The 26,866-nt window shown below is 42.9% G+C and overlaps 1 protein-coding gene across 12 annotated transcripts in view; it reads right to left on the reverse strand.

The window, feature by feature from the left end:
• specc1 (sperm antigen with calponin homology and coiled-coil domains 1) overlaps window positions 1-26,866 on the reverse strand; it is a 192,076-nt gene that overhangs the window by 118,531 nt on the left and 46,679 nt on the right. For all 12 annotated transcript variants that reach the window (XR_004949076.1, XR_004949075.1, XR_004949077.1 and 9 more), the window contains 2 exons: window positions 3,667-5,156; window positions 463-670 (listed from right to left, as the gene is read on the reverse strand). Coding sequence is in view for 9 of the 12 variants with exons in the window: in XM_036215271.1 (XP_036071164.1) it covers window positions 463-670; window positions 3,667-5,156 (1,698 nt within the window). In the remaining 3 variants the exon portion in view is untranslated. The remainder of the gene's footprint in view (window positions 1-462; window positions 671-3,666; window positions 5,157-26,866) is intronic.

Consider the following 26,866-nt stretch of genomic DNA (forward strand, 5'->3'; position numbering starts at 1 on the left):
TGTCCTTCCTGACACAACCCTCTGTATTTATCCGGGCTTGGGACCGGCACAATGAGACCCTGGCTTGGGCCCCCTCGTGGCTACATTTCTGCATTACTGCATCTGTTGGCTTGAAATATGATCAACAGATGACAAAATGAACGTTGAAATGTCAATAAAACCAAGAGTTGTATTAAATAGGGTAAAGGAGTGGATCAAGCTAAAAAAAAAAGAAAACTTTACATTCTCTGTTTTCCATTTTTTTTTACTTAGTTTTTACGTTTTTAAGGACAGTTCTGCAATAAATCTTGCTCGTGTGTTCTTTTTTCCCCATAAAATTGACCACAGAAGCATATTTATTCTGCTTTCTAACTGAAATAAAATGTAAAACAAAAAAAACAAAAAAACCTTCCTGTCACCTAATTTCATGGAGGGAAATGCTTGAGGCACCAGTTAAGCACTAACGGTCAGTGATGGACGTACTCTCCATGTCAAGGACAGCTTGGCTGGTGTGACAGTTGACAGCTCTCTGCTGCTCCACTTGGTCCTCCAGCTCGAAGATGGTCTCCTTCAGCTCCTTCACCTGGTTCTCTGCCTGGATCCCAGCTTCTTCCAGAACCTTCACTTTGCTAATGAGTTCCTGCTCTTTTGTGTCGGCCAGATGTTGAATATTTTGAAAGTTGAGTTCCACCTGTTCAGAGGAAGCACAGATAATAGATTAGGCACATCTATAATTTCTTTTAAAAAATCCACACCAATGAAAATTGTGTTTCTGACATGTTCTTCTGGCATATTTCTGATGTTGATGACATATATGAAGAACATAAAGGTATTTCTTTCTTAGAAATTCTTGTGAATCAGGAGCAGATATATACATTACATTTAAATAAGAGCATATTTGTGACATAGAAGATACGCTGGGAGGGCCACCAGCTCCCTTCTACGCTCCATTCTGATGCATCCATTTTCAGACAAATAGATCCATGAACGTCTTTGTCTTCCTGGTCTGGATCTAAACAATGCTCACCATTTTTGGTGCACAGCTAATGTTAAGGTAGGTAAACTAGGCTAGCTAGCAGGAGAAAGTGTGACTAGAGAGCTCTCAGTTATGGATGCCAGGAAAGGGTTGCTCTGTGACAACAGTCCCTCCCATAATTCAGAGGTTAATTTCTGATGAACTCCTGTCACTCTGCAGAAACTATGTTCTAGAAAACACCAAAAGTTTTAGTGTTTTGCCTAAAACGTCATGATCATCATTAAAAGACCTCTGGGAACACTTGGATAATAGATCCGGAGATTATCAGAGGGAAACTGGAAATTAACCAGTCAGTTTTCTCAACGTTAAGATTATAAGACAATCATAAATAGTTCTGACATGTACTTCTTAGAATTTAAAAACACATGGACACTAAGTACTGTCCTTTTTGTGTTACCAATCAAAGTCAGTGAAACTGAATGTCCTGAAACGACATTAAGCAGGTCTCTGGAGGAAAAAGATACCCCAAATAGAAAATGACGTAGTCTGGATACTCTCCAGCTGACGTAAGGTTCCTGTAATGCAGAGGGTTGTTTTTGAGGGTCATTAGGCGGCCTCGCCCTGACGTCTGTGAGAACGGCTGTGTGAGTCACAGGTTCACACACTGGTTCGCTGAACCACCCTCAGCTGGCATTTCATCTAAACTGATATGACTTTACCAGCTGACGTAGACAAAGTACTTTCACAAGCAGCAACATGACTCATTCCGTTTCTGACAAAACTCATTTATCATAGTGCAAAGGGAAAACCAGTGTGGCAGGAAAGTACTGAAATCATGACTTCACTTAATACGGTATTTATTTGACAGGATTTTAGATTTTCTAAAACAACCAAAGATGGACAAACGATGTCTCTGAGAGCTGGAAAGGTTTGTTCAGACAGCCTGATCTGTCAGTACTTTGACTTCAGTTCACTTCTTTAAACCAGAGTTTTACAAACATGCAAAATCAGTTTTTGAGCATTTAAGTGTATTGCAATGTTTATTCTTCACTTTAAACAAGCCCAAAGCGGTATTCTGAGCATTCCTCCTGAGCAACAGAACAGCTCCTTCCAGGAAGAGTCTGAGCTGCCAGTACTGGCCCAGGCTGACCCAAACACACACTTTCTCAGTGGAGTTAATGGTGGTCAGCCAAACACTTTCATTTTAAAGTGTTAGTAATGGGGTTGTGGGTCATTTTCTGTGTTAACTGTATTTCGCCATATATTTACCATTTCTAAATGTTTTGGCGTATTTTGAGCAAGAAATATTGAAATAAAACAACATTTTTGCAGCCAAATTTGGCAAACCTGTCTCTTCCGGGCGAAAAGCTCTGTTTTGGTCACGTGGTGCGTGTGACGTAACAGGGGTCAACATAGCAAGATGGCTTCTCCTTTGCGTGTCGGAGCTAGCGATAGCGGCGATATTTCAAGGTCCACAATTCTGTTTTCAGACTCAGATTGTGGAAACATTTGTTCTGAAACACCAGCCCCGGAGGGCAGACAGCAGAACGACAGCAACAGAGAGATGGGAATTCCTCCGCTGCCTTGTCGGGGTGTTTTTATTTTTTCAGCATTCTCTAATCATCGCTCTTTTTTGCCACCACTTCCGGGTCAGTTTCATTGTTTAAATGCTCCGCTGTTATCGCCTGGCAAAATAAATAAAATATAAGAGGCAGGACTTGACTGTTAAAATCTTTTTCCCTAGCAGAGCTACAATGTCAAGATCATTTTCCTGCCATCGTAATTTAATGAATGAGTCGCAGTCTGCATGCTCTCTCGGTTGGATCAATGTTCCAGGACTCGATGTATCAGCCCATGACCCCGTGATGAATTTTTGACAGTTTGTTAACAGGAGAAATTTGTATTTAAGACAAAGACAAGTCGTGATAAAAAGAGACATGTTAAATGTAAAACTAAATGTTGTGTTCATATTTTTTCTGCAAAGTTGTGTACAAATAATAAATATGTGCACAACTTTGTATTTATGAATACAAATTTATTTTTATGAAAACAAAATATTATTTAGAATTACGTTTCTTTTTGAAAGTTAACTTACCCCATACTCCCCCACCCTGGGCACTGCAGAGTTGTGCACACGCTGCATGTTTGTTGTAACCAGTGTAGGGATGGCAGGGACTACTAAAGGCAGATATACGGTACAATATACACAACCATCTTTGTAAAAGTTTGAATGTTGTTTTTCGTGGGTAAATCGCAGATATGCTACAGAGGAGGACGTCATGTAATGGACAACACCCAGACGGAACGGCAGGCACAGTCTGATCGATGCACCTTACTTCAGGGTGAGAAAGAAACTCAGTAAAATAACTAATATTTTGTGAATATTTGTACTTTAATGTGCCAAAAGCAATATATGATTATATATATATATATATATATTAACTTGAAATGCTTAAGAAAGTGTGGTATAAGCCTTTTTTAGTCCCACTCGTTCATCTTTTGATCTATTTTCAAAGTGTTCTTTAAAAGGTGGTGGTGCAGTTTTTAGCCCAAATCTAAAAATTGTTGTCGTTTTTTAGGACATAGTTTCTGCAGAGCGGCAGGAGTTCATTTGAAATTCACCTCCGAGATATACTGGTGTGGAGCAGCCCCGCCCCCCTTCCCCTCTCCATTGCTAAAGACTAAACACAGAGAAGTATGCCTCCTCCCACCTTGGACAGCGAGGCGCGGGCCTGCTCGGTCTGAGCATGGGCCTGAAGCAGTTCCTGCCTCAGCTCCGTCAGGACCACCTCCAGCCTGTCCCTTTCAGCATAGGCCATCTTCAGTAAGCTCTGCAGCTCCGTGCTGTCACTAGTCCTTTGCATGGCCTTTATCTCAGCAACCTTTTGCCTCTCGATGTCCACCTGTGCCTTCAGCCTGCTGCTCTCCAATTGCAGATGTTCTGCAGTCGCCCTGTGTTCTTCTGCCGCTCGGGACGCCTGACCTTTGCTTTCCTTCTCCTGCTCCAACATGGCCTGCAGTCTCTTTCTGTCCTCTTTGAGGGAACACACCTCACCTTGGGTCACCTGGTGCTCTTCCTCCAGGGCCCGCAGGCTGCCCGCCAGCTGCTCCTGGATGTTCACTAGCTTCTCCCGTTCAAAACGAGAGCTATCCACCACTTCAGCATACCGCTGCTCCAGCTCAGCTAGTCTGGGTCCTTGATTGCTGAGCTCCTCCTGCCTCTGAGTCTGAGCTTGGGTTTGCTCCTGAAGTCTAGAGGCAAGCACTTCATTCTTCTGGGCCAGCACCTCCACATGCTCTCTCTGCTGTTGCAGTGAAGTCTGCAGGAGGCACTTCTCCTCTGACAGACGCTCGTTCTCAGCTGTGAGCTCCTGCACCACCTGATGCTGATCAGACAGCTCCTGCAGAGTGGCCTGTAGTTCCTCTGCTGTGCTGTGATGGCTTTCCTCCATCTTGTTGATCTTTTCTGTTAGGGTCTGCACTGACAGACCCAGACCTGCAGCATTGCTGCCTGCACCTCCTGCAACAGCTTCTTCAACCTCACCACTGCTCCCCAACGCTAGGAGGGACGGTCTCTTCTCAAGCTCTGAGGAGTCTGCGGATGTAGGCTCCTTAGTAAGAGCAGGACTGCAGGAGACAGAGGAGTCTGATGTCAGACTGTTCACCAAAGGCTTGGAGCTTGTGTTTGTATTATGTGAAGGAGAAGCCTCCAAGCAAAGCAGTTTCTCCTTCAGAGCCTGGTTCTCTTCTCGAAGGTCGGCCAACTCTCTCTGAAACTTCCTATTTTTTTCCCTAAGTTCCTCAACTAAGACGAGGGTCTCTTCCTCCTGTCTGGCAGTCGCAGCTTCTTGCTGCAAGACACAGCTGGATAAAGCTACAGAAGATGCTGTGGAGGCTTTGCAGTGCTGCAGCTCCAGTTTGAGACTTTTGATCTCCAAGTCTTTGGCTTTGGTCTCTGCTTGCAGCTCCTTCACCTGACCCTCCAGATGGCTCCTCTCCTGGCCCTCTGCATCTACACGGGACTTGGTTGAACTGCGCGTCTGCTTTGTCAAACTGGAGAGACTAGAGGTGCTGACACTGGAGACTATCCTCTTAACAGAAGAGCTCCTTTGCTGATCCCTCAGGGAGACCCGGTCTCTGATCACAGAAGAGACTGGTTCTCTTGGAGCTGGGATTCCAGACTTCTTCATCATCTGTGAGCCTGTAACATAAAACCAACGAAAGCTTAATAGTCGACTCAAACAAACCAGCATTTACTCAGAAACACAATTCTTCTTTATTAAACAACATCCCCTCAAACTGTGTATTTTTTGTTATTAAGTAAAAAGATTAAAAAGTTAAAGTAAAAAGAATTGTTATTTAAAATAAAATTTGTCATTAAAATAGTCAAAGATAGACAGAAGGTTGAAGACTGAAATCATTTTAAACTGCAAATACCTGAATGACACGAGAAATGCAGAACATAAGTCCTAAAGACCCACTCTGATAAAAAATGTGTTTTAACATGTTCTTGTAGTCTTTTTCTGATGACAGAGGACATGCGTAAAGAAATTTAAGCTTAAGATTACATTTATCAGTATTTCTTTACTCAAATTATTGTGAATCAGGAACTGAATAAAAAATGCTGTTTGAAAAAGATCGTATTTGTTACATAGAAAATATGATAGGCGGGGCCAGAAGCTCCCTGAAATAGGGATGTGGTAATCATAATAAAAAGACCACTTGAAAAACTTTTAGAATAGATCAAAAGATGTTTGGAGTGGGACTTTACATGAACACAAAAATATGTTGAGATAAAGTCAACATGGCTACATAATCAAACCAAGTTCCTTCCCAGTAGACAACAACCATCATTCCAGTCTTTGAATTGATCAAAGTCATGTGACCATAAATAATGTTCTAATAATGATTATTCTGATGTGGAAAAACAACAGTGAGCTAAACTATGAAACTAACATGTGAATGGATTTGACATTCATTCTTGTTTACTTGTTTGTTTGCACATATATTTAATTTATTATCTTGAAGAAATACAAGGAATCTAGAAAACTTCAGCTGCTCTGTTCCGTAGCAGGTATTTCTCTCTGAGTCTCACTGGTGGAAGTTTGGGATAAAAATGACCTGGATCGACTTTGGGTCAGTGAATCTGATCCAATCGGATCATTCAAAATGAACCTATATAGACAGTGAATCAGATCGGAAACCTAAGTTTATGATCTGAATTAAATTGTTGTAAAAATGAATAGTCATTCCTAAAGTGTGAATGCAGCTGAAGAGGCACAAAGGTCTATATACTGTATGTGAAAACTACGACCGGGCCAAACAAGCTCCGACCCTCCGTGAGGAAGCAGGCGGCGCCGCAGTTCTCTCGTGGACAAGGAATGAAAAGAAGCTTCGACCAAGCGACACTCATTAAAGTTCTACAGTTCACCAAAACAATGTTTAGACCGTGTATGAGTGTCAGGTTCCAAAAAAACCTTAAAAACTTGAATATACTCCAGAGTTTCATGAGACAGAAGCGCAGCTCTCCCATTCTCTGAAGGATCTGAGTTAGCCCCGCCCACACGAAGTGAATTAGGCCCACCCACTGAGTTTGGCAGATAACGTAATAAAATCCTGTGCTCACCGCCCGGATTATGAAATTTTCATTAAATTATGAAATAAATAAATGTTTCTTGAATCATTTAAAATTAAATTTGAATAAATACTGACACATTTAATGACACTTTTATTTACTTATGCCAATTTTAAACAATTAATTACACATTTATTTATTAACTCAATGGTGTATATACACTGTATTTATTTCCAATTGTCCCATTTTGTCTTCCATATTATGTCAGCATCTTTGTTTTCTTGGCGTGATACTGCAGATGTAAAAGTCTTTAGAGTTCTGCTTATCCAACTGTTGATGTCGTTTGTGCTCACAGGTTACATTTCTGGTTAACACTTGATGCATTTAAACATTTTAGACAATGGAAATGAAGCATAATGAAGCAATTGTTTTGTGATATTGGGCTATATAAATAAAACTGAATTGAAATGAAAAATAAAAGTTTCTCTCTGGCCTGTTTAATCAGAGAACCTGTGCAGCTAGGAGAGAATGTCGCAGAGCTAAACGCAGGTGGAAGAGGGACAAGCTGCAGATTTCTTTTCAAATTCTGAAAGACTCCTGGCATCACTATCAGACCACTGTTAAGGGATCAAAGAAAGACTGTTTGTCCGACACGATTGTGGCAAACAGCCATAATCCACGTGTGCTGTTCTAAACCATAGAAAGTGTCCTAATGTCCCACAGTCCGTTGGTCATGAGGCATCAGTCAAACTATGTAATGACTCTTTATGCTTCTTATCGGAACGGTTGAGAACATCAGAGCAAACATCCCAACTCCCTCCACTGAACCTGCCTAGCTAGTCTTTCCTTCAGGTGTCTTTGAGAGGTTTGAGCCTGTCAGTCTGCCTTTTCTCGAAGATGTTGTCAGCCATATGAAGCCATCAGGTTCTCCCCTGGACGCTCTTTCTCCTCTTTTTGTGAAGCAGCTATTTCCTTGTGTAGGCCCATCAGTTTTGGCTATTATCAATGCAAGCCTGTCTTCTGGTGTAGTACCTCTTCATTTTAAACATGCTGTGGTTCAGCCCCTGCTTAATGGGGCCCTACAATGAAGATTATACTCTTTGAACTTTTAAGTGCATTTTACTGTTCATCCTTCACTATAAAGAACCCCACAGTGGTATTTTGATCGTTCATGCATTTAATCCTCTAAAAACCTGAGCTGTCTGCAGCAGCCCCTCCCACACCCATGAAAACAAGCGGTTGGAAACGTGCTGACGTAAGATTGATGTCAACCACTCCCCCCAGGAAGAGTCTGCTCTGACAGCCCCGTCCCCTGACCAATACAACACTCAATTTATCCCCTTATCCAGTGATGATCAGCAAAAAAAACTTTCATTTTAGATGCAGAATACCGTATATCTTCCAGTTGTTCCTGTCTTCAATAAATTCCAGCTCAAACGGGTGTTTGTTATTTTAGTTGCTCCTTTAAGGACGCCCCCACCCCACCCCCAACCCATCCTTCCTTGTCAGACACATGTGTTGAAGGTTTTTCAATCAGGTTTCAAGAGTCTTCGCAGCACAGAATCTGCTTATATTGTGATTAATAGTGTTTAATCACAACACAAAAGTACAATTACATACAATCTGTTACATTTTTAAATCAATTGAAAGCCTTAATTAAAGGTAAATGTTCTAAATGTACAGTTTTGTGTGTGACTTCATCTTTTGATTATTCACAGATAATTGGTTATCGGCAAATATTGTAACAAAAAAAAAAATCATGATTAATTGGGATTAATTTTTTCTCAGGTTCGCAATTAATTTGTTAATTTTTTACTCCATTCCAAGCCCTAATTTTTACTTCTCCTCTTGGGCCAAAAATTTCAAGGTAACACTTTGACACCTGAGTTTATTTCCAGCTATAAAAAATGTATTCTGATTTTGCCTTTAATTAGATGATAAATTAGAGTAATTTTAGCATCAAAGTGGTTTGATGCATTTTTGCACCAATAGACATTAAGGGGTAAATACTTAGAAACACAGAATAAAAAAGCTCAATGCTTTCATTAACAACTTCTGTTTAAAAGATATATTTTATGTCAATAGAACTTTATTGCAGGAAGCTTTCAGAAAGGAAAGAAATAGAATCAACACACAAAACAAACCATGACTGTGTAAAAACAGTCAATAAAAAAGACAGTGTGTTGTGTGCAAACTTGTTTGATTCAGCAGTTTGGTCACTTCCCTATTCAAACACGTATTTGTTCTGACAAAAGTGCATCTGTCAGTTTCTCTGTGGCTGTTTCACGGCAGCAGTAGAGCTTAGATTAGGCCTTTCAATACAAACGGCTGCTGTGAGCCTTTTTCCAGATACTTCTGAAAATGGAGAGTCTACTGATGCCTGGCACAAGCTCGCCATTCCCTCAAAACATTTTGTTTTCAGATAATAACCAAACAGAAACACGAACATGAAAGGATGACAAAGGTCTTTGTGCATGCTATGCAATCAGACACAATGGAGCTGAGACGGCCCAGAAAGACAGCACTGTGCCTCTCACATGCATACATTACCACCACACAGTGGACCAGGCAGGAAGACCCAGTTCAGATATCCACTGGCTAACAGGTGCACACACCTCAGGAAAACACACAAACAAGTGGGTCAGTTTGAATCATGTGGTGTTGAAGAGCCTTTTGGCACTGATGGAAACATTGCACACTATCCTCTTGTTGAGTGAGCTGTGTACCTGTGTCATTTAAAGGCCTCGTGGAGTCAGAATCGTGATTTTTCTTAAACTGCAATAAAACATTAGTATTGGGTTCGCCGGACAGTCGTCCGGCGCCGGCAGCCGAGCCCGCACAAAGGGTTTTTACTCCCTCCCGGGCTGTGAGGCTGGCGGGGATGGCCTCCGCACGGGGTGCAGGAGGACCCCGCTGGCCTTCTGGAAAGAGGACCCGCACGGGGGTTGGTTGCGCGTGGGCGAGGGAGGCTGAGAGGGCGGGAGCGAGCCCACCCGTCGCCGCAGCATCAGCAGCAGCAGCAGATCCTCGCCCGCGGCAGCCCGCGCGGGCCGCCTCGGCGCTGGAGGAGGACGACAAAGGACGCTCCGCGGCAGCGGTGGCGCCTTTCCTTTTCCGATAATGGTCACAATCAAGTACCGCTACCCTCTACCATTAGTCCCCTCAGCTCTAGAACAACTGTGCCATGTCCGCTCTTTCACCAAGCTGGACCTGCGCCAACTTGATTCTCATCCGTGAAGGTGATGAATGGAAGACGGCATTCTCGACCACCACAGGCCACTATGAATATTTAGTCATGCCCTTTGGACTCTGTAACGCCCCATCTGTGTTTCAGGTCTTTGTAAACGACGTCTTCAGAGACATGCTCCACCACCATGTCATCGTTTACATTGACGACATCCTGGTCTACTCCCCAACATTTGAAGAACATGTCGTCCACGTCCAGCAGGTCCAGCAGCGACTGATTAAGAACAACTTGTATGCCAAAGGTGAGAAGTGCGAGTTCCATCAAACCGCAATCTAATTTCTTGGCTATATCATCAGCGCACAGGGAATAGCCATGGACCAGGGCAAGGTGGAGGCAGTAACCAATTGGCCACAACCCACCTCAGTAAAAGACCTGCAGCGCTTCCTGGGGTTTGCAAATTTCTACAGATGGTTTATCCGGGGATTCAGCACGGTGGCTGCTCCTTTAACCTCATTGCTCAAGGAAGGGCCGCGTCAGTTGCAGTGGGCAGCCGCAGCATCACAGGCATTCAGGTTATTAAAGGAGCGGTTCACACAAGCGCCCATTCTCCACCATCCAGACCCCAACATTCAATTCATTGTGGAGGTTGACGCTTCCAGCACAGGTGTCGGAGCAGTGCTGTCTCAACGTCCAGGCATGCCTGCAAAGATGTACCCGTGTACCCGTGTGCCTATGTGACCGCCGTTGGATAAACTCTTCGTGGATGGCCGGCTCTTTCGGGACCCCGAGATCACCCCGTGGCTGTACTTAAGACCCCCCCGCACTGCTGCGTCTAAGACGTACTGATTATACCTGCTAAGCTTATTTAAATGAATGGAAAAAGATCAACCAGCCCCCCCCACACCGGCTCTCAGGAAAGACGTTTCTTTTTCTACCCTTCTGCCCTTTCTACCCTCTTTTTCTCTTTTATCCACTCTCTTCCCCTCCTCCTCCCCATATCATCAGATGACATCACATTCCAGGTAAGAATTCGCTCACTCACAGAACACACGCATGCACACGCGATTCCACACACACTCGCTGACATACTGCAAACACATCACATAGGTTTACACAGGACACACCCCACATGCAGCGCACGCAGCCAGAAAACACCCACGCGCTCCAACGCAACAAAATATCTTTGAATTTGGAGACAAACAAAAACATGTCATTTCTGATGACATTTACATGTCATGAGACAAAATCTAACTGAGAGAATAGAATGCTTGAAAAAAGTTTTGATAGTACCAAGTCTATCTGCAGTATCCCCGAAAATGAAAAATCGTTCTTTCCCCACCCCCATAATTTCCAAATTAAATCCCAAATAAAACAGTTACAACTAAACTTGTTGTTTTTGGTATCAATCGATATGTTACAACTGTGGGAACATTTCAATATTTCAAATGATGATTATTATCCATAGAACATCTGGAGGTGAGGCACCGACCTGCTTGCTTTTTCTGGCCATTTTGTTTTTGGCCTTTGCTTACCATACTGGCCTCCCCTGACGGCACGTTCCTGCTATAGACAGAGCAGCGCTTTGTCCTGCTACAGCGGGACAGCTGCTGCTCCTCACTGGGAGATTCTCTGAACCCACACATAGAAATGTGTAGCGATGCTTTTATTCAGCTCTTCAAAAGAAATATGATTTCTCATCATCCGCGTCCTCCATGATGAGGTAGAGAAATGTCTTTGAAGTGGTGGTAGTTTCAGGTTAACACCCCTTTGAAGCAGCAACTTTGACGCTTGAACAAAGACAGTGTACATGAATTTGACGCAAACTGCATTTGGTGTGTACAGACGATTGGTTTTAATAATGCGCACGCGGGGGGTGTCTATGGTACAGGTGTGTGCCAAACCGTGATTCCGATTGAATTAATTATCTCAGATTGACATGCTGGGGGTGCAAGAGCAGTATTTTCTCTCGGCAGTAAACTAAAACTACACTCTGTAGGAAAAACTATGATTTGCTGAAAATCCCGAACGGCTTCTTCATCCCCACGAGTTTAAGGAAGAATCAAGAAATTCAAATCATGGCAGTGAAGCTACTTCCTTTATATACTGGGTTACCCAAAGCTTCAATAGCCAGGCTGCGTGCGGCTGGTCCAAATTGCAGCAGCCAGATTTATTTGTGGGGCAAAAAAGTTTGACCACATCACATTGATCTCGGCCTCTTTGAACTGGTTGCCACTGCAGTACTTGGTTTTTTTTCAAAATTCTTGTTTTTACTTCTAAGTCCTTGGAAGGTCCTTCTTATCTCTCCAGGATGCTTTTAAAGAACCCCCCCCCCCAATCACAAAAATAAGGTCCAGGTCATGGCAATAATATTTTTATCCAAATTGCAACAGATGAACAACATTTCAAACTTTTCTATAAATAAATATGTTACAATGTATGCCTGATACATGGTTGGATGTTGTTATTCGAACCTACACACAGAGTAGGATTTACACAAACTGTTAAAGTCTTTGGCCCGTGTTTATAAACAGGTCGGTGTGGAGTTTACATCGCCACAGATCGCTTGCGCCCCTTGTGTATGGCCCGGTTCCCGTCGCACCGTGTGGGAACCGGCCCATCTGCAGCAAACCCGCAGCAGCCAGGGCTCATCGAACCTGAGCCTGTTGTGATGCACCGCTGTGTGTTCAAGGCTAATTATTGTTGCTGGTACGTATTAATCTGACCTTAACCCATACTCTGGGTTCGTGCGGTCAAGAATAAAGTTCAGCACTGTGCAAACAGTCACTTAAAAATAAAAGTGAGTTATGATAAAAGCTCTGAGAAGATCATCTCTTTACAAGCTAACTGCAGGCATGATCGTTTACAACAGAACTCCGTTACTGCTTCTTCTATGGCTGTTTCCAGGATTTTAGATACTTCTGTGGGTAGGGATGTCCCGATTAGGGCCGGATCTAGCCAGCCCCTCTTGGGGGTGCAAACAGAATATCAGGGGGGGGCAAGTTTAGGGATACAAAACGCTTCCGGTGTAAAATCCTCCCAAGCCTATAAAATGCCCCAATCCGATAAAAATCTAAAATGTTTTTAGAGTTTCTAACATGTCTGTGTGTCATTTTCCTTCAGAAAGAGAACAAATGTAATAAGAAATAATTTTGTTTTTGCATTTCCGAGTATTTCTCCTTTTAAATCAATCAAACTGTCTTGGACAGACTCTGTTTGAATGAATGATCTTCTTTCCATCAACAGCTCTGCTGCACATGCACTAAACCCTCATCTGTTCCTAGTGTCTAGTTCAGGTTCTGGAGAAGAGAAGATGGTATCTTCACATTGACTGCAGTCAAATGAGCCGCCGTTCACATTTCTGTGGTCAAATCAGCATCACTGGATTTTTGGTGTGAGTTTCATCCAATACTTACGGTAGCAGGACTGAGAACGCTGGAAAATCTCCACCAGACTCCACGGAGCTTCTTGATGTGACCACGGAAATGTGAACGGCGGCTCATTTGACCGCAGTTGGAAAGGATTGTAAATCAATGAAAGAGCATTTTGATGTTAGCTTTGATTATTTTATCAAGAACTCTGAGAAACCAATGATTGAATGTATTGATCACAGTCAATAAACATTGGAGAATTAGCTAAAAGAGTCTTTGGTGAACTGGAAGGAGAAAGAATCAGGATTTTGGAGGAAGTTCTGTCCATGAAGATCTTCACTTCCTCGTCCCAGCTGACATCTGGATCAAAAGTCTGTTTGCTTATCCGTCTCTTTTTGGTCTTTTTTAGGACATCTTATTTATTTACTTATTACTTTGAGTCATTTTTATTCATTTGCAATAGTTTCTATTTGGTTTATTTTTTGTCTTAAAATATATATTTATGTATTTTCTTGTTGCTTTTTATTTACTTATTTTAATGTTCTGTTTAACCATTTATTATTTGGGGTATTTTTGTATTTTTATTATATGTATTTTGTCACTTTATTTAAGATTAGTTTATAAATACTAAACTATTTAACTATTAAAACAGCCAACACACTTTCTTTGTAGCAGATGATAAAAAAATCTCTTTTTGTCATCAATGTACCAAACCAACAAGTTGCTACTGCAGAAACTCTTGATTCCTGTTTCAAAATTGCTTAAAAAAATCCATGGATGAGAAAATCTTTAGTGATAACAGAATTTATTTTCATCAGCAGGGAATTAGTTCAAATCCAGCATTTGAAATCCTGTTGTGTAGTTTTGGTGTTTTGTTGAATCATTTCTTGTTATTTTCACTAAATTACTCAATATACTATAAATATTAATCAACAATATCACGATAATTCTTTAAATTTCATAATGTATTTTCTTTATAGACATGAGTTTGTGTTTTAGTAATAGACTACATAGTAGTAAATCACTGATGTAAAAATGAACAAGATTTCAAATAATATGTGTTATTGTTGCCTTTAAAAATTATAAAGAATTTCAATTTTATTTATCTATCCGGGACAGTGGACATTAAATTAACCCAGCAGCTGTTTTATGTCTGTTCTCCACGGACAAATGTTTAAAAAAATATTATAAACAACATAATATTAAAGTTTATACTAAGGAGGTGAGGCAAATTAAAATTCAGTGGATGAAAGACAACCCCAACTTCCCACTGTCCGCCTTCATCTCAGGGGCCTTTCTCCGCCTGCAGCCCCCTGGTCTCACCGAAGCGTCCCAGGCGAGTCATCTCAAACAGCTAATGCTCCGGTACTGTTAGCTTAGCTGCTACAAACAGCGCTAGCTTTAACAACCAGAAACCTGTGCTTTGTTAACTCGTTTCTCGCTTTTTCCTCCACATTACAACAAAGAGAGCAACAGATGAGGACAAGAGAGAGTTAAAATTGCGGTTAATGGAGTCATTTCAGCGACAAACGGCAGATAAAAACTTCCAAACAGTTCTGCCCAGCTCTGCTGCAGAGAACCGCGTGTCTCTGCCGCTGGCGCTGAGCCTGTGTGTGCGTGAGCGACAGAGTGAGAGAGGAGGACCCGAGTGAAGTGAGAGGCCACGCCCCCTCTAGAATCTACCAATCAGCACTAGCAGCAACTTTGAATGGGAGCCAGAGAGAGCAGACAGCGCTCTGTTTTTCTTGTTTGCATGGCATCACGTTTGGGGGGGCAGTCCTGAAATTTGGGGAGGCATTGCCCCACCTTGCCCATGCCTAGATCCGGCCCTAGTCCCGATGAGGTTTTTTTGGGCCCGATCCGATTCCGAGTCATTTGACTTTGTGTATCTGCCGATACCGAGTCCCGATCCGATACTTTTATAAGACATTTAAAACATGAATAAATTGAAGAAACAGATTTGTGTTGTCCCTTATTTATATTTCATTAACCTTCTTTTATCATTAAAAACTTAAATAAAACACTTCTGTGAAGTAGCTTTAATAAACAAGTAAAAATGCAGCAAATATAAACTTGGAAAAAAAAAAACAATTTTCTTGTTATATAAGTGATAATTAGTCATGTGAGAAAGTTTGGTGACTTTAGCTTTAACATCTTTAGAGCTATTGAACATTTTTGACCAAATGTGATTCCTGATCTCATTTAAAATTCTTAAAAATAAATGATGACTTTGTTTTAGCATAACATTTGATGAGTGTTCATGAATAGCTGATATCATTATTAGTTTTATTTTCTTAGTTATTTTAAGATTATGTGCTTATTTTTTTAAGTTCTTAAGACATCACTTTTTCAGTTTTATTACCACAGTAGTTAATTTTCTTAACTTATATTTCTCTGTCAGATACATAAAACAGGCATATCAAAGGACAGCTCGGGTCCTAAGGAGTTAAATCACGGCGCTAGCATGTAGCAGTTAGCAGCTGCTGTGTAGCCATCTGTCTGCAGCATGAAGAGCTTCACATTAAAAAGAAAAAAATACTGTCTTTTTCTGTTGGAATACCTTTAGAGGTTGTTGTTTGAGTTATGACAAACCAATAGAGACACTTGCTGTCAGTTTAAAGCGTTTTTAAAAGAGTTATTGGTCCCGGAAGTTAGCTTTCTAGCTAGCTTTGTTTATGTAGCCCGGTCTTTCTACGTCCACACGCGGCCCCTCCTCCTTGCAGCCCGATGTACTGCGGGTGGCCGTGTTTGTAGGAAGAAGAGGCACCAGACGGATACAATCTGTGGCAGACCTTGTTGCTCTTTATTTTCTTACAACAACACAAAGGAAACTGAGCAGAAAGGGGAAGCCCGCGAAGATTGCAGGAGAGCTACAGCGTCCCCAGAGGGTAAAAAAGGAACATGAAGGTGCAACAACACCACCCGGAGGCGAAACAAGGATGTGTCCCCTACACCCACCCCCTCAGTGATTGATGGCGTCCCAGTCATCAGCCATTGCAATCAATCAATACAGTAAAATATAAGATAAACGATAAGGAAGATACAAACACTAACATTTTTTTTTTTTGTATGTATTGTGTTTTGTCTTCTAGTGTCGTGCTGCTGCCCTCTTTGCTTTTTGGAACACTTTCCACCCCTTCTGTATCTTCTTTCGCTCCTCTGTCGAATTGTGACTGAGTTCATAATCAGCCATTCTCTTTGGAAGATGGCGCATTCTTGTTGGGTTCTTCCGGACAGTCCTCTCTACACTTTCAAAGCTTTCATCTGACAACGTGTCACGTTCCTCATCCGAATCGTCCTTATTTGTTTTACAATTTTCTTCTGACAATTTGTCCTCTTCATTATTTGTTTCCTCTTCACTTGATCCTTTATCTTCATTCCCATCATCAAAGTTTTCCTGTAGCTGCAGTCCTCCTCGAAGATCATCTTCCATAGTCACTCCATCCTCCTTTTCAACTGGAAGGAACATGCACTGGGTCAGCAGATTTCTGTGGACCACTCTTTCCGTCTCACCGTTTTCTAGTTTCACCACATAGACCGGCAAGTTTGGCTGTCTCTTCACCACAATGTATGGACAGGCTTCCCACTTATCTCCGAGTTTCTGCCTCCCTTCAATGTGGCAGACTTTGACCAATACTCTATCACCCGGGCGAAACTCCTGGCTTTGCGCTTGGCCATCATAATGTTTCTTCTGCTGCTCTTTAGCATGTCGAGAAGACTGGTTGGCTTGAGCATAAGCAAGTGAGAGGCAGTCATGCAGGTTCTGGACATACTCGCTGTACCCATTCGCAGTTGTGGTGGTTGGGAGCCCAAAAATCAAGTCCACTGGAAGTCTGGGATGTCTGCCAAACATCAAGAAGTATGGGGTGAAGCCAGTGGAGTCGTGTCGAGTGCAATTATAGGCATGTGTCATTGCTTCCACATACTCGTGCCACCTCTGCTTCTGGTCCAGTTCCAGGGTTCCCAGCATGTTCATCAGTGTCCTGTTAAATCTTTCGGTAGATCCATTGCCCTGGGGGTGGTAGGGAGTAGTGTGGGACTTGATGATCCCCGTACACTTGCACAGCTCCTTAACCACTGCACTTTCAAAATTACGACCCTGATCTGCATGCAGTTTTGCAGGGAACCCAAACCGGCAAAAGAAGTTCTTCCACAACACCTTGGCCACTGTTGTTGCCTTTTGGTCCTTTGTGGGGTAGGCCTGCACATAGCGGGAGAAATGGTCAGTAACTATGAGCAAATTTTCAATCCCACCTTTCGACTTTTCCAGGGTTAGGAAGTCTACACAGACGAGCTCCATCGGAGCATTGCTGTGAATACTAACAAGGGGGGCTCGCTGACCTGCACTGGATGTCTTCCTGAGACAGCATCTTGGACAATGCTCACACCAACTCTTGACCTCTCTGTACATTTTTGGCCAGTAAAATCTTTCCCTAATTAATTTTAGGGTCCTTTCAAAGCCAAGGTGTCCTGAGTCATCATGCAGGGCAGTTTGGACAGATGCTCGAAGCTTCTCAGGTAAGACTAATTGTTCAACTTCACCTCTTTCACTGTCTTTGGCATGTCGGAACAGAATCCCATTCTTAAGTCTCAGTTTCTTCCACTGTTTCTTGAAGATTCTCGTCATACTGCCCTCTTCTGTTCTCGGCAGAGAAGAGGGATTTCTTTTCCGGGTTAGATGGTGTAGCACATATCCAATGACTGGATCTTCTTTCTGGGCAGCCCGAATCTCCTGTGTGGTCATGACTGGCAGAGCATCTGTCCCAACATCCCCATAATGCTGTAGACCGTCTTCTGAGTGGCTGGTACTGGGCCCATCTGCAGCCTCGTCAGGAGGACTTGGGGTGTCTTGGAGACCAGAGCCTTCTCCATCCCCACTTCCAGTGACACTTGCATGCTGTGGACAACTTTGCAATATCCCCACAACATCTACGTTGGACATGCGAGAAAGAGCATCAGCATTTGCATTGTTCTGACCTCTTCGGTATTGAACATCAAAGTCAAAAATGGATAACTGAGACACCCATCGCTGACCTGTAGCGTCCAGCTTAGCTGAAGTCATTACGTACTTCAGGGGGTTGTTGTCAGTTAAAACGGAGAAACGTCGTCCATACAGGTAGTCGTGGAACTTCTCTGAGACTGCCCACTTCAGCGCCAGGAATTCCAGTTTGTGTGCCGGATACCTTGTTTCAGGTGGGGTTAGACCTCTGCTGGCATAAGCGATCACCCTTTCTTCACCGTCTTGCATCTGAGCCAACACAGCACCAAGTCCACCTCCTGAAGCATCAGTCTGCAGCACAAAGGATTTGCTATAATCCGGATAGCCCAGTACTGGTGCTGTTGTTAATCTCTCCTTTAACAACTGGAAAGCCCGCTCACAATCATCTGACCACACAAATGGTGGAGAAGGTTCCTGTCTTTTTGGCCCACCTCTTTTCTTCTTCCTTGGGTCTCCAGAAGTCAAGCAATACAAAGGTGCTGCAAGTGCAGAGTAATCTTTTACATAGCGCCTATAATATCCTGTGAACCCAAGAAACTGCAAAACTTCTTTTCGATTTGTGGGTTTTGTCCAAGCTTTTACTTTAGAAATCTTCTCTGGGTCTGTTTTGATGCCCTCTGGTGACACCAAATGACCCAGGTACTGAACTTCCCTCCTCACAAGCTGGCACTTTGAAGGCTTCAACTTGAGTCCATGCTCACAAAGGCGGTTGAACACTAACTGAAGCCTCTCCAGATGTTCATCAAATGTCTTGGAGAATATGATCAGGTCATCAAGATAAATCAAAAGGTGGGTGAAATTAAGGTCTCCAAAACAACATGTCATAAGCCTTTGAAAGGTGGACGGGGCGTTCTGTAGGCCAAAAGGCATTCTGTTTGCTTCATACAGTCCCATTGGAGTGCTAAATGCAGTTTTGTGTCTGTCTTGCTCAGCCACCTCCACCTGCCAGTATCCAGATGTGAGATCAAGAGTAGAGAAGTACTTTGCTTGTCCCAGGGACTCAAGTGCTTCCTCGATTCTAGGTAGGGGGAAGGCATCCCTTGTGCTGCAGGTGTTAAGCTTCCTGTAGTCTATACAAAGTCTAAGAGACCCGTCTTTTTTTGTAACAACAACTACTGGTGAAGCATATGCACTCTTGCTGGGCCTTATCACCCCTGAGGCTTCCATTTCTGTCAGCAACTTTCTCACATCCTGCCACTGAGAAGGTGGGATCTTGCGGTATGGCAGGCGAAATGGCTTAGTATCTACGAGAGGAATCTCATGTCGAACTGTTTTTGTGTGTCCGTAATCCAAAGCATGTTGGGAAAAAACGTTTCTATTTTTCTCCACGAGTTCCTTTAGAAGGGTACACTGCTGCTCATTTTCGACTTCAGCATGATCCAAATCCACTTCGAAGGCAGCCGTGACTTGATCAAGGCTCACACCTGACCCTTCTGCACCCACATTTTGTAAATTGTGCAGATGTGTTTTAGAAAAGTCAACCACATTGTCCACAAGCAAAACGTTGGCCAGATGGACTCCTGGTTTTATAAATATCTCTTGCGCAGACAGGTTCATCACTCGGACTGAAACGCACCCCCTTTTTACATCTGCAAGAACTTTGGCAACCAGGAAATCCTGAGGGGACCACTGCGATGTGTTGCCTTCAATTAAGGCAGTGTATATCTTCTTTTGTGGTCCACCTTTAACTTTGCACCGTAGATCCATTTCCTTTCCAACAGGAATGTGGACTTTGCGCCCCACATAAACAGCTGGACCCACCATTTCATCTGTTGCCCGGTTCTCCCCATTGCTTAGCTCCAGTAAAGCTGAATGCCAAGCTGGGTGGTTTTCTCTAACCTGCTGGAGGAAACTAGTACCATAGGCTTCTTTAAACTGACTTTTAGAGGCCCGAATTACATTAGTACCTATGAGGAGGGGGACTGCCGAGCGATAGTCTGAATCTGATACTACCAAGGTGGGTACGGTTAAATGGGTGTTTTTCAGGACCTTTATTCTGATGTGCAGCATGCCATGTGAAGGCACCCTCTGGCCTGCTGCACCTTCAATTTGAACCTTGGAGGGCTGCAGCTCCTTCTCACGCAGGACTGGGTGGTTGCGCCAAAAACTGTGCGTAACCGTGGTGACTTGGGACCCAGAGTCAATTAAAGCTCTGCATTTCACACCATTTATTTCGACCTCTTCTTCATTCCTTGGTCCCACAAGTGGGGTTTTAGCACTGCTCGTACCAGTCATGCTTGCTTCCTCATGGGGGCCGTCACAGTTGCCCATGGTAGCCCCAGATACCACGGGCTTTAGTAGTTTAAAGGTTGCGATTGAGATGTAGCATTCGCTTCTGGAAGATTAGCAGGCTCGGAGGGGGGGGTTTTGTCAAAGTTAGAACTTTGGAATGTGGCCCTGCACACCCTCGCAATGTGTCCTGGACCGCCACAACGGTGGCATATCACGCTAATTACAGGTGGCACAAACCTGGGTGGGCGCTGGTTTGGTCGTGGGGGGTTTAGTGGTGCTAGTTTTGTTTCCAACCGGGCCAACCTTGTCATTTGTTCCTGCTGAGTTACGGTTAATTGTCGTATCATCTCGTTCATTTCTGTCAATTCTGAATGTCTTCTTGGTCCTTCAGATCTCATCAGTGATCCAGTTTGTGGTGCTACTTGTACTTGCGTGTGCACTTTCTTTGCCTTGTGCTGCATGAGAAACTTTTTGTTCTCCCGTGATAAATTTCGCAGCTCAGCTTGCAACTCTTTAAAGCTCAATAGCCTTGATTTCATGGGTGCAATTCTTAGATACACTTCTTCTTCAACAAGCCCTCTCAGAAACTGACGGGTGAGTTTACTTTCTCTGTCTGGAAATGCCCTTCCCTCGTGCTGGCTCTCTTCCACAGCGCGCAAAATTGCCTCAAGCGCAATGGCATATGAGCAGGCTGACTCTCCTGGTTTCTGGCCTCTTTCATAAAAGTCGGCTAGGGGGTCTAAGGAACTATGTGTGTCGCCGTACTCTGCTCTTAGTTCTTCGAATGCCATTTCAGGAGTCTGTTGACAAGAAGGTAGATTCAGGATCAGTTTCCTAGCCTCACCGCTAAGGTGCCGAACAACCGTTGCAAAGCGCAAATGAAGAGGTAGTTCGATAGCATCAAGGAGATATTGCATGTCGCGAATCCAATCTTTCACCAGCATCCTACCATCTACCCAACCCGTAAAGGTTTGGACATTTTTGACTTGGTGAGTTTGCTTAAAACTTCCAAATGTGGTTGGAGGTAGATTTAATTTGGTGGAAATCGAAGGTGAAGTTTCTGTAGGTTTGGCAAAAGGTGTGCATGCAGGTCCAGAGTTATGTATCTGGATAGGATTTGCGATATGCTTTAGGCTGGAATTTGGAACAACCACTTGGGGGTGTGGGGAGACCCCATAATGTGGAGCTTCTTGGTGGCTGGGAATGAAGGAGTGTGGAGCTTGAACTTGAAGAGGATTTGCATGCTCGGAGCTTAGTGTTAAGCGTTCACCCATTGCGTGGTAATTCATACCCCCCGTCGTGGGGGCAACATTCAGTTGGCTGGGATAGGTATGGAAGTTGGGCCCAGTAATCATTTGAGGGTGAGTGCTGACAGCTGGCTGAAGGATGGTTGGTGGCCTCTGAGGGAATGCTGCACTTTGTGTCAGGGGGGTGGAGTGTAAGTGGCTCACCAAGGCTTGGGGTGGTATATAGTGTTGGTTATGTTGAGAAGTGATAGCTTGCATGAGCATTGAGGGTGTCTTTCCTGGCTGAAGTGCCAATGTTGCAACATGACAAGGATCCTGAAGAGTTGAACTGTCTTTTTCAGGCATGGCGATATGTACTTCTGCAGGATTATTCAGATGGGGGATGAAAGGCTGGCTAGGGCTGAAGAGGTTTGTTTGGTAGTTTAGCCCTGGGTTTCTTAAAACGTCATATTTTGGTTCAGCCAAGGGGGCTGCATTGGTGTATGAGTCTGCATAGAATGACAGCATTGGAGGTGGAGGTGTTTGACTTGCTCCCACTTGTGGTTCATAAATCTGGACTGGGCCCCTGTTGTTATTTTGTCCCCCCTCCCTAGTGATTCTGGGTGTTTCTGAGTAGCTGTGAGACATTTTTGCAACCAAAACCTTCAGTACAATAACTTTAGGAAAACTAGCAATAAGTAGGAAAATCAATTCACATTAGTGGCCTTGTGGTAGAGTGTCCGCCCTGAGATTGGAAGGTCGTGGGTTCAAATCCCGGCCGAGTCATACCAAAGACTCTAAAAATGGGACCCAGTGCCTCCCTGCTTGACACTCAGCACTAAGGAGTTGGACTGGGGGGTTAAACCACCAAATGGTTCCCGAGCGCGGCTGTGTCTGCAGCTCACTGCTCCCCCAGGGGATGGGTCAAATGCGGAGAACAAATTTCACACACCGAGGTGCGTGACAAATAGTGGGACTTTAACTTTTTGACTTTAACTTTAGTATGAAACAGCAGAAAATCTCAGAACAATCCACAAAGTTCCCCCCCCCTTTTTTTTTTTTTAGCAATGAAAATGTATAAGGTCTTCAGCACAATTACTTTAGAACAGCTAACAGTAAATGGGAAACAAAATCACATTAGAACAAAATATTAGAAATTCTCAGAACAATCCAACAATTTTTTTTTTTTTAACTGAGGTAAAATATACTCAGCCTTCTGCAGTCAGAAGAAAGTGGTGGTAAAACAATTCCACGATGTGCTCAAACCACCGTTTCCTTTCTGGATCCTCCCGTTTTGGTCTGAGCGCGCCACAGATCCGGGTCACGGCACCATAGATGTAGCCCGGTCTTTCTACGTCCACACGCAGCCCCTCCTCCTTGCAGCCCGATGTACTGCGGGTGGCCGTGTTTGTAGGAAGAAGAGGCACCAGACGGATACAATCTGTGGCAGACCTTGTTGCTCTTTATTTTCTTACAACAACACAAAGGAAACTGAGCAGAAAGGGGAAGCCCGCTAAGATTGCAGGAGAGCTACAGCGTCCCCAGAGGGTAAAAAAGGAACATGAAGGTGCAACAGCACCACCCGGAGGCGAAATAAGGATGTGTCCCCTACATTTACATTAGCCTTCTGCTTGAGCTGCTGCCGTTTTCTGCAGCCGTTTTCTGGTGATGACATTTTGTGATCTTTTCATGACATGCAGACTTCTAGTGGAGTATTTATCCGTAATGGTAAGATGAAATATAAAGCTCTGATCATAATGAGAATAAATTAAATATCCGATCCCGATCGGACAAAGGAGTCTGATTCCAATTGAGTCCCAAATCACGTGATCGGCCCCGATTTCCGATCAGGTGATCGGGACATCCCTATCTGTGGGTGTCAAAAATGATTTATTCCAATCGAACGTGCGGCGTAAGTAAACGCTTTTTACAAGTGGGTAAAGTTTTTTAGGGCCAATAGTTGAATTCTTTGAGCAGATTAACGACAGTTTGCACATGCATACGGAGCTAATGTTTGACATCAAAGACCCACTCCAAAGAAAACCGTGTTTTTAACATACTCTCGTAGCATTTTGCTTATAATGGAGGACACGTGTTAAATAATTTAAGATTAAAAATGTGTTCCTGAGTATTTCTTTATTCAAATTGTGTTGGATCAGGAATAGATAAAAACCTGTGGTTTGTAAGAAGTTTAGGTTTGTCACACAGCAACTGCAATGGGAGGGCTAAAGTCTCTCTGCTCCGCTATATTCTGATGCATTCACCCATATACAAATAGACCCATATGCGTCTTTGTTTTCTGAGCTGCTAACTGGATCAAAAGGATCAAAGCTGGATAACCAGCCCGCGCACACAGCAGGGGGAGCGCTGACTGCGTGCGGGTGTGGAGCGTACAAATGGCATGGAAATTATACATTTACTTATATGTTTCAAAAGTTTATCTCGTGTTTCATGATTCTATTCAGCTTAAATGACAGAACTGGAACATTGTATATGGTGATGGTGAAGTATTTAGTGCATGTGTCACAATAAAAAGAGTTGGAATATTAGAATGTGAATATTATTCATAATTGACATTTGTGGGTGCTTTTCAAAATATATACATATATTAAAAAAACATCACAACTTTTGTTCAACTTTTCACAAAAGCTGCACAACATCTGCCGTTTTAGGCCACAACAATCATAAAAATCTGCTGGTAGGTCTGTTGAATGCAAGTGATGCTTTTTTTGTTTTTAGCATGACGTTTGTAAAGTTATAAACCGATGTTGTTGTGTATTTCCAAGCGCTAACAGCTCCGTTCTAAGAAGTGAGAAGCGTGGTGTTATTGTTATGAATGAGTGACCTACATGCTGGTCAGCCACATATTACATGATCACGCCTCCTTGCAGTGAAAGACTCAGTTTCCCAAATAGCAAATGACATGGCATAGCTTACTCCAAGGGCGAAGTGGGTAATCGGGAGAGTCGGGATGATTCCCGGTGGGCCGCTTCATTCATGGGCCGGTCATTCGCGTCATGGAAAAACTATTCACGTTAGATTATGAATGAATCTTTGTAGCAGTGTTCGTCCGTCCCTTTAAGAGACGACACCGTCAGTTTTGGAGCTACAATTTAACATAAACACCCCTTTAAATTCTCACAGTTGGTTGAGTCCACCAGAGTGCGCTTTACCTAAATGTCCGGGCCGGACCATTGACGTGAATAACGCTCTATTTAGACGGTCTATGGGCTGGACAGAGAAGCGGTTGCGGCCCAGACGGATGATTAACGAGTAAAGAAATGTGTAGGAAGCAACAGTGGTTATGGGAACGAGCGGTACGGGCCGCTAAAAGCCTAAAAACATAGTGCCGCGGGTTCAGTCACTTTCTCCGCTGCTCCTCTGCAGTGGGGAGGGGGGGCGGACTCCACGCGCGCGCTCTCCACCCGCTCCACAGGTGAGAACATGTGGGAGGCAGAGCGGCCGCGAGCGAAAGGGTCCGAGCTGTGTCTGTCTTTTTCTAAAATACATGCAGACAGGGCGCTGTTTTAATGTAACGGATTGTGAGGGCGGTAACAGCAGTAACCTGAACACACCAAATTGTAGCGCAGGCGTGTGCAGCGTCTGACCGTCCAAATGAGACGTCTAGCGGCGTTATTGATCCAACAGGTGTGTATAGTGGTACACACGTGGAGCACGTGATTAAAGTGTTGATTAGGACAGGAAATTTTACTAAAAGGAGGGGGAATTGAATACCAAATGGCAGCACTTTAAAAAAACAATTAACATATATATTAACACGCTGAAAGTTCATAGGTTGCCTCAATTTGTTATTGTTGTTTCCACAACAATAACAAATTGTCTAATGTAAATGTAAAATTAAAGTGAATTTGACTTTGAACCATATGATTTTTTTTTTTTTTTGCACATTTATTGCTCTTTGAAGTGAGGCCATTTGATTTACTCTTCATTTTGGTTCTTAACTAGAGCTTTGTTTATTAGCTTATTTGTTTACCACCTAAAAATGTTTGTAATTATGGTAAACACATGTTAGTATTTTTTGATAATGTTATTTTAATGTTAGAAAGGGCGTAAAATTGATATATTGTGTCTTAAATTATTCTAAAAAAGATTTAGAAGAAAATAAAAAGATACATTTGTGTTTAAAATAGTTATTTCATAAATTACCAAGGTAACATTGATTATTGCAATGTTCACCATATTGCAATACTGTTGTTATCGTGAGCCATGTATCGTGAATCACATCTTATCGTATCGTGACTCTGAGATTCCCAGCCCTAATACTGACACAATATAACGTTTTCACAGATGGATACCCAGATATTGGGCTCACATTCACATTCTCCTTCAGCTTTTATTTTCCCAAGTTTCATGTCAGAGAACCATCTCCATTCTGAAGTTCATTAAAAACAGGCTGGAGCATGCTCAGTCTGGACCACTTGGAGGCATTTATGCTCATGTCAACAGAAAAATAAAATCTCATGTCCATTGACTGTGAAAAAGTAACAAATAAGATTGCAGAAACTGGTTCACTTCTTATGTGGAGACTTATGCTGTAGATTCTGGAGTTATTATGAGGATGTTTTTTCAAATGTTCAAAAAAAGTTCAATTTTTCCTTCACGTTGTCATACAGGGAAATATTTCTAATAAACAACACGTTTTTATTATAATTATTTATTTGTTATTTATGACACCCCCTCCCATCATACGAAGGGCTACCAGTTTGAAATAATAAATTTGCTTAGTTTGCCTTTAGTTCTACATGATTAATAATGAATAATGATACTCCTCTATGTGAAGACTCTGATTTCTTAGCATAATTATCAATAATGACAACAAGCTAGTAAACAGATATCAATATTCAGAACTTTATTAATCTCAACAGATCTTGTCAGATTTTGAGGTAATGACCAAATGAAATGTTTTTAACAAAATTATAACTTATTAATCAATTATTAATTAATTATAACTGTTATTAGTGGATGTACGCTCCTCAAACGCTTTAATTCAGTCTCATGAACCCGTCACTTTATTTTCCTTAAACCTCCAAACAGGTTGATTGACAGATCCCACAGCAGACAAGAATCTGCGCACGGTGCGTTCACTGAGCTAAGGACATAAGCGAACAGCCACTCGGCCCAACTCAGTCTTTGTCATTTTTAAACAATCCGCAGCACAACAAATCAGTTTTTCAGAGAACTCTTCAACACTATTTAATCAATCGATTATATCCGTATCAGTGCTGGTGTTCTATGTTTTCTCTGATAAACTGCTTCGTTTTACTGCCGATATCCGGGGCTCAGTGAACGCACCATTCAGAAAC

This window comes from Oryzias melastigma, linkage group LG14 (assembly GCF_002922805.2).
Source record: "Oryzias melastigma strain HK-1 linkage group LG14, ASM292280v2, whole genome shotgun sequence".
Taxonomy (NCBI): Eukaryota; Metazoa; Chordata; class Actinopteri; order Beloniformes; family Adrianichthyidae; genus Oryzias; species Oryzias melastigma.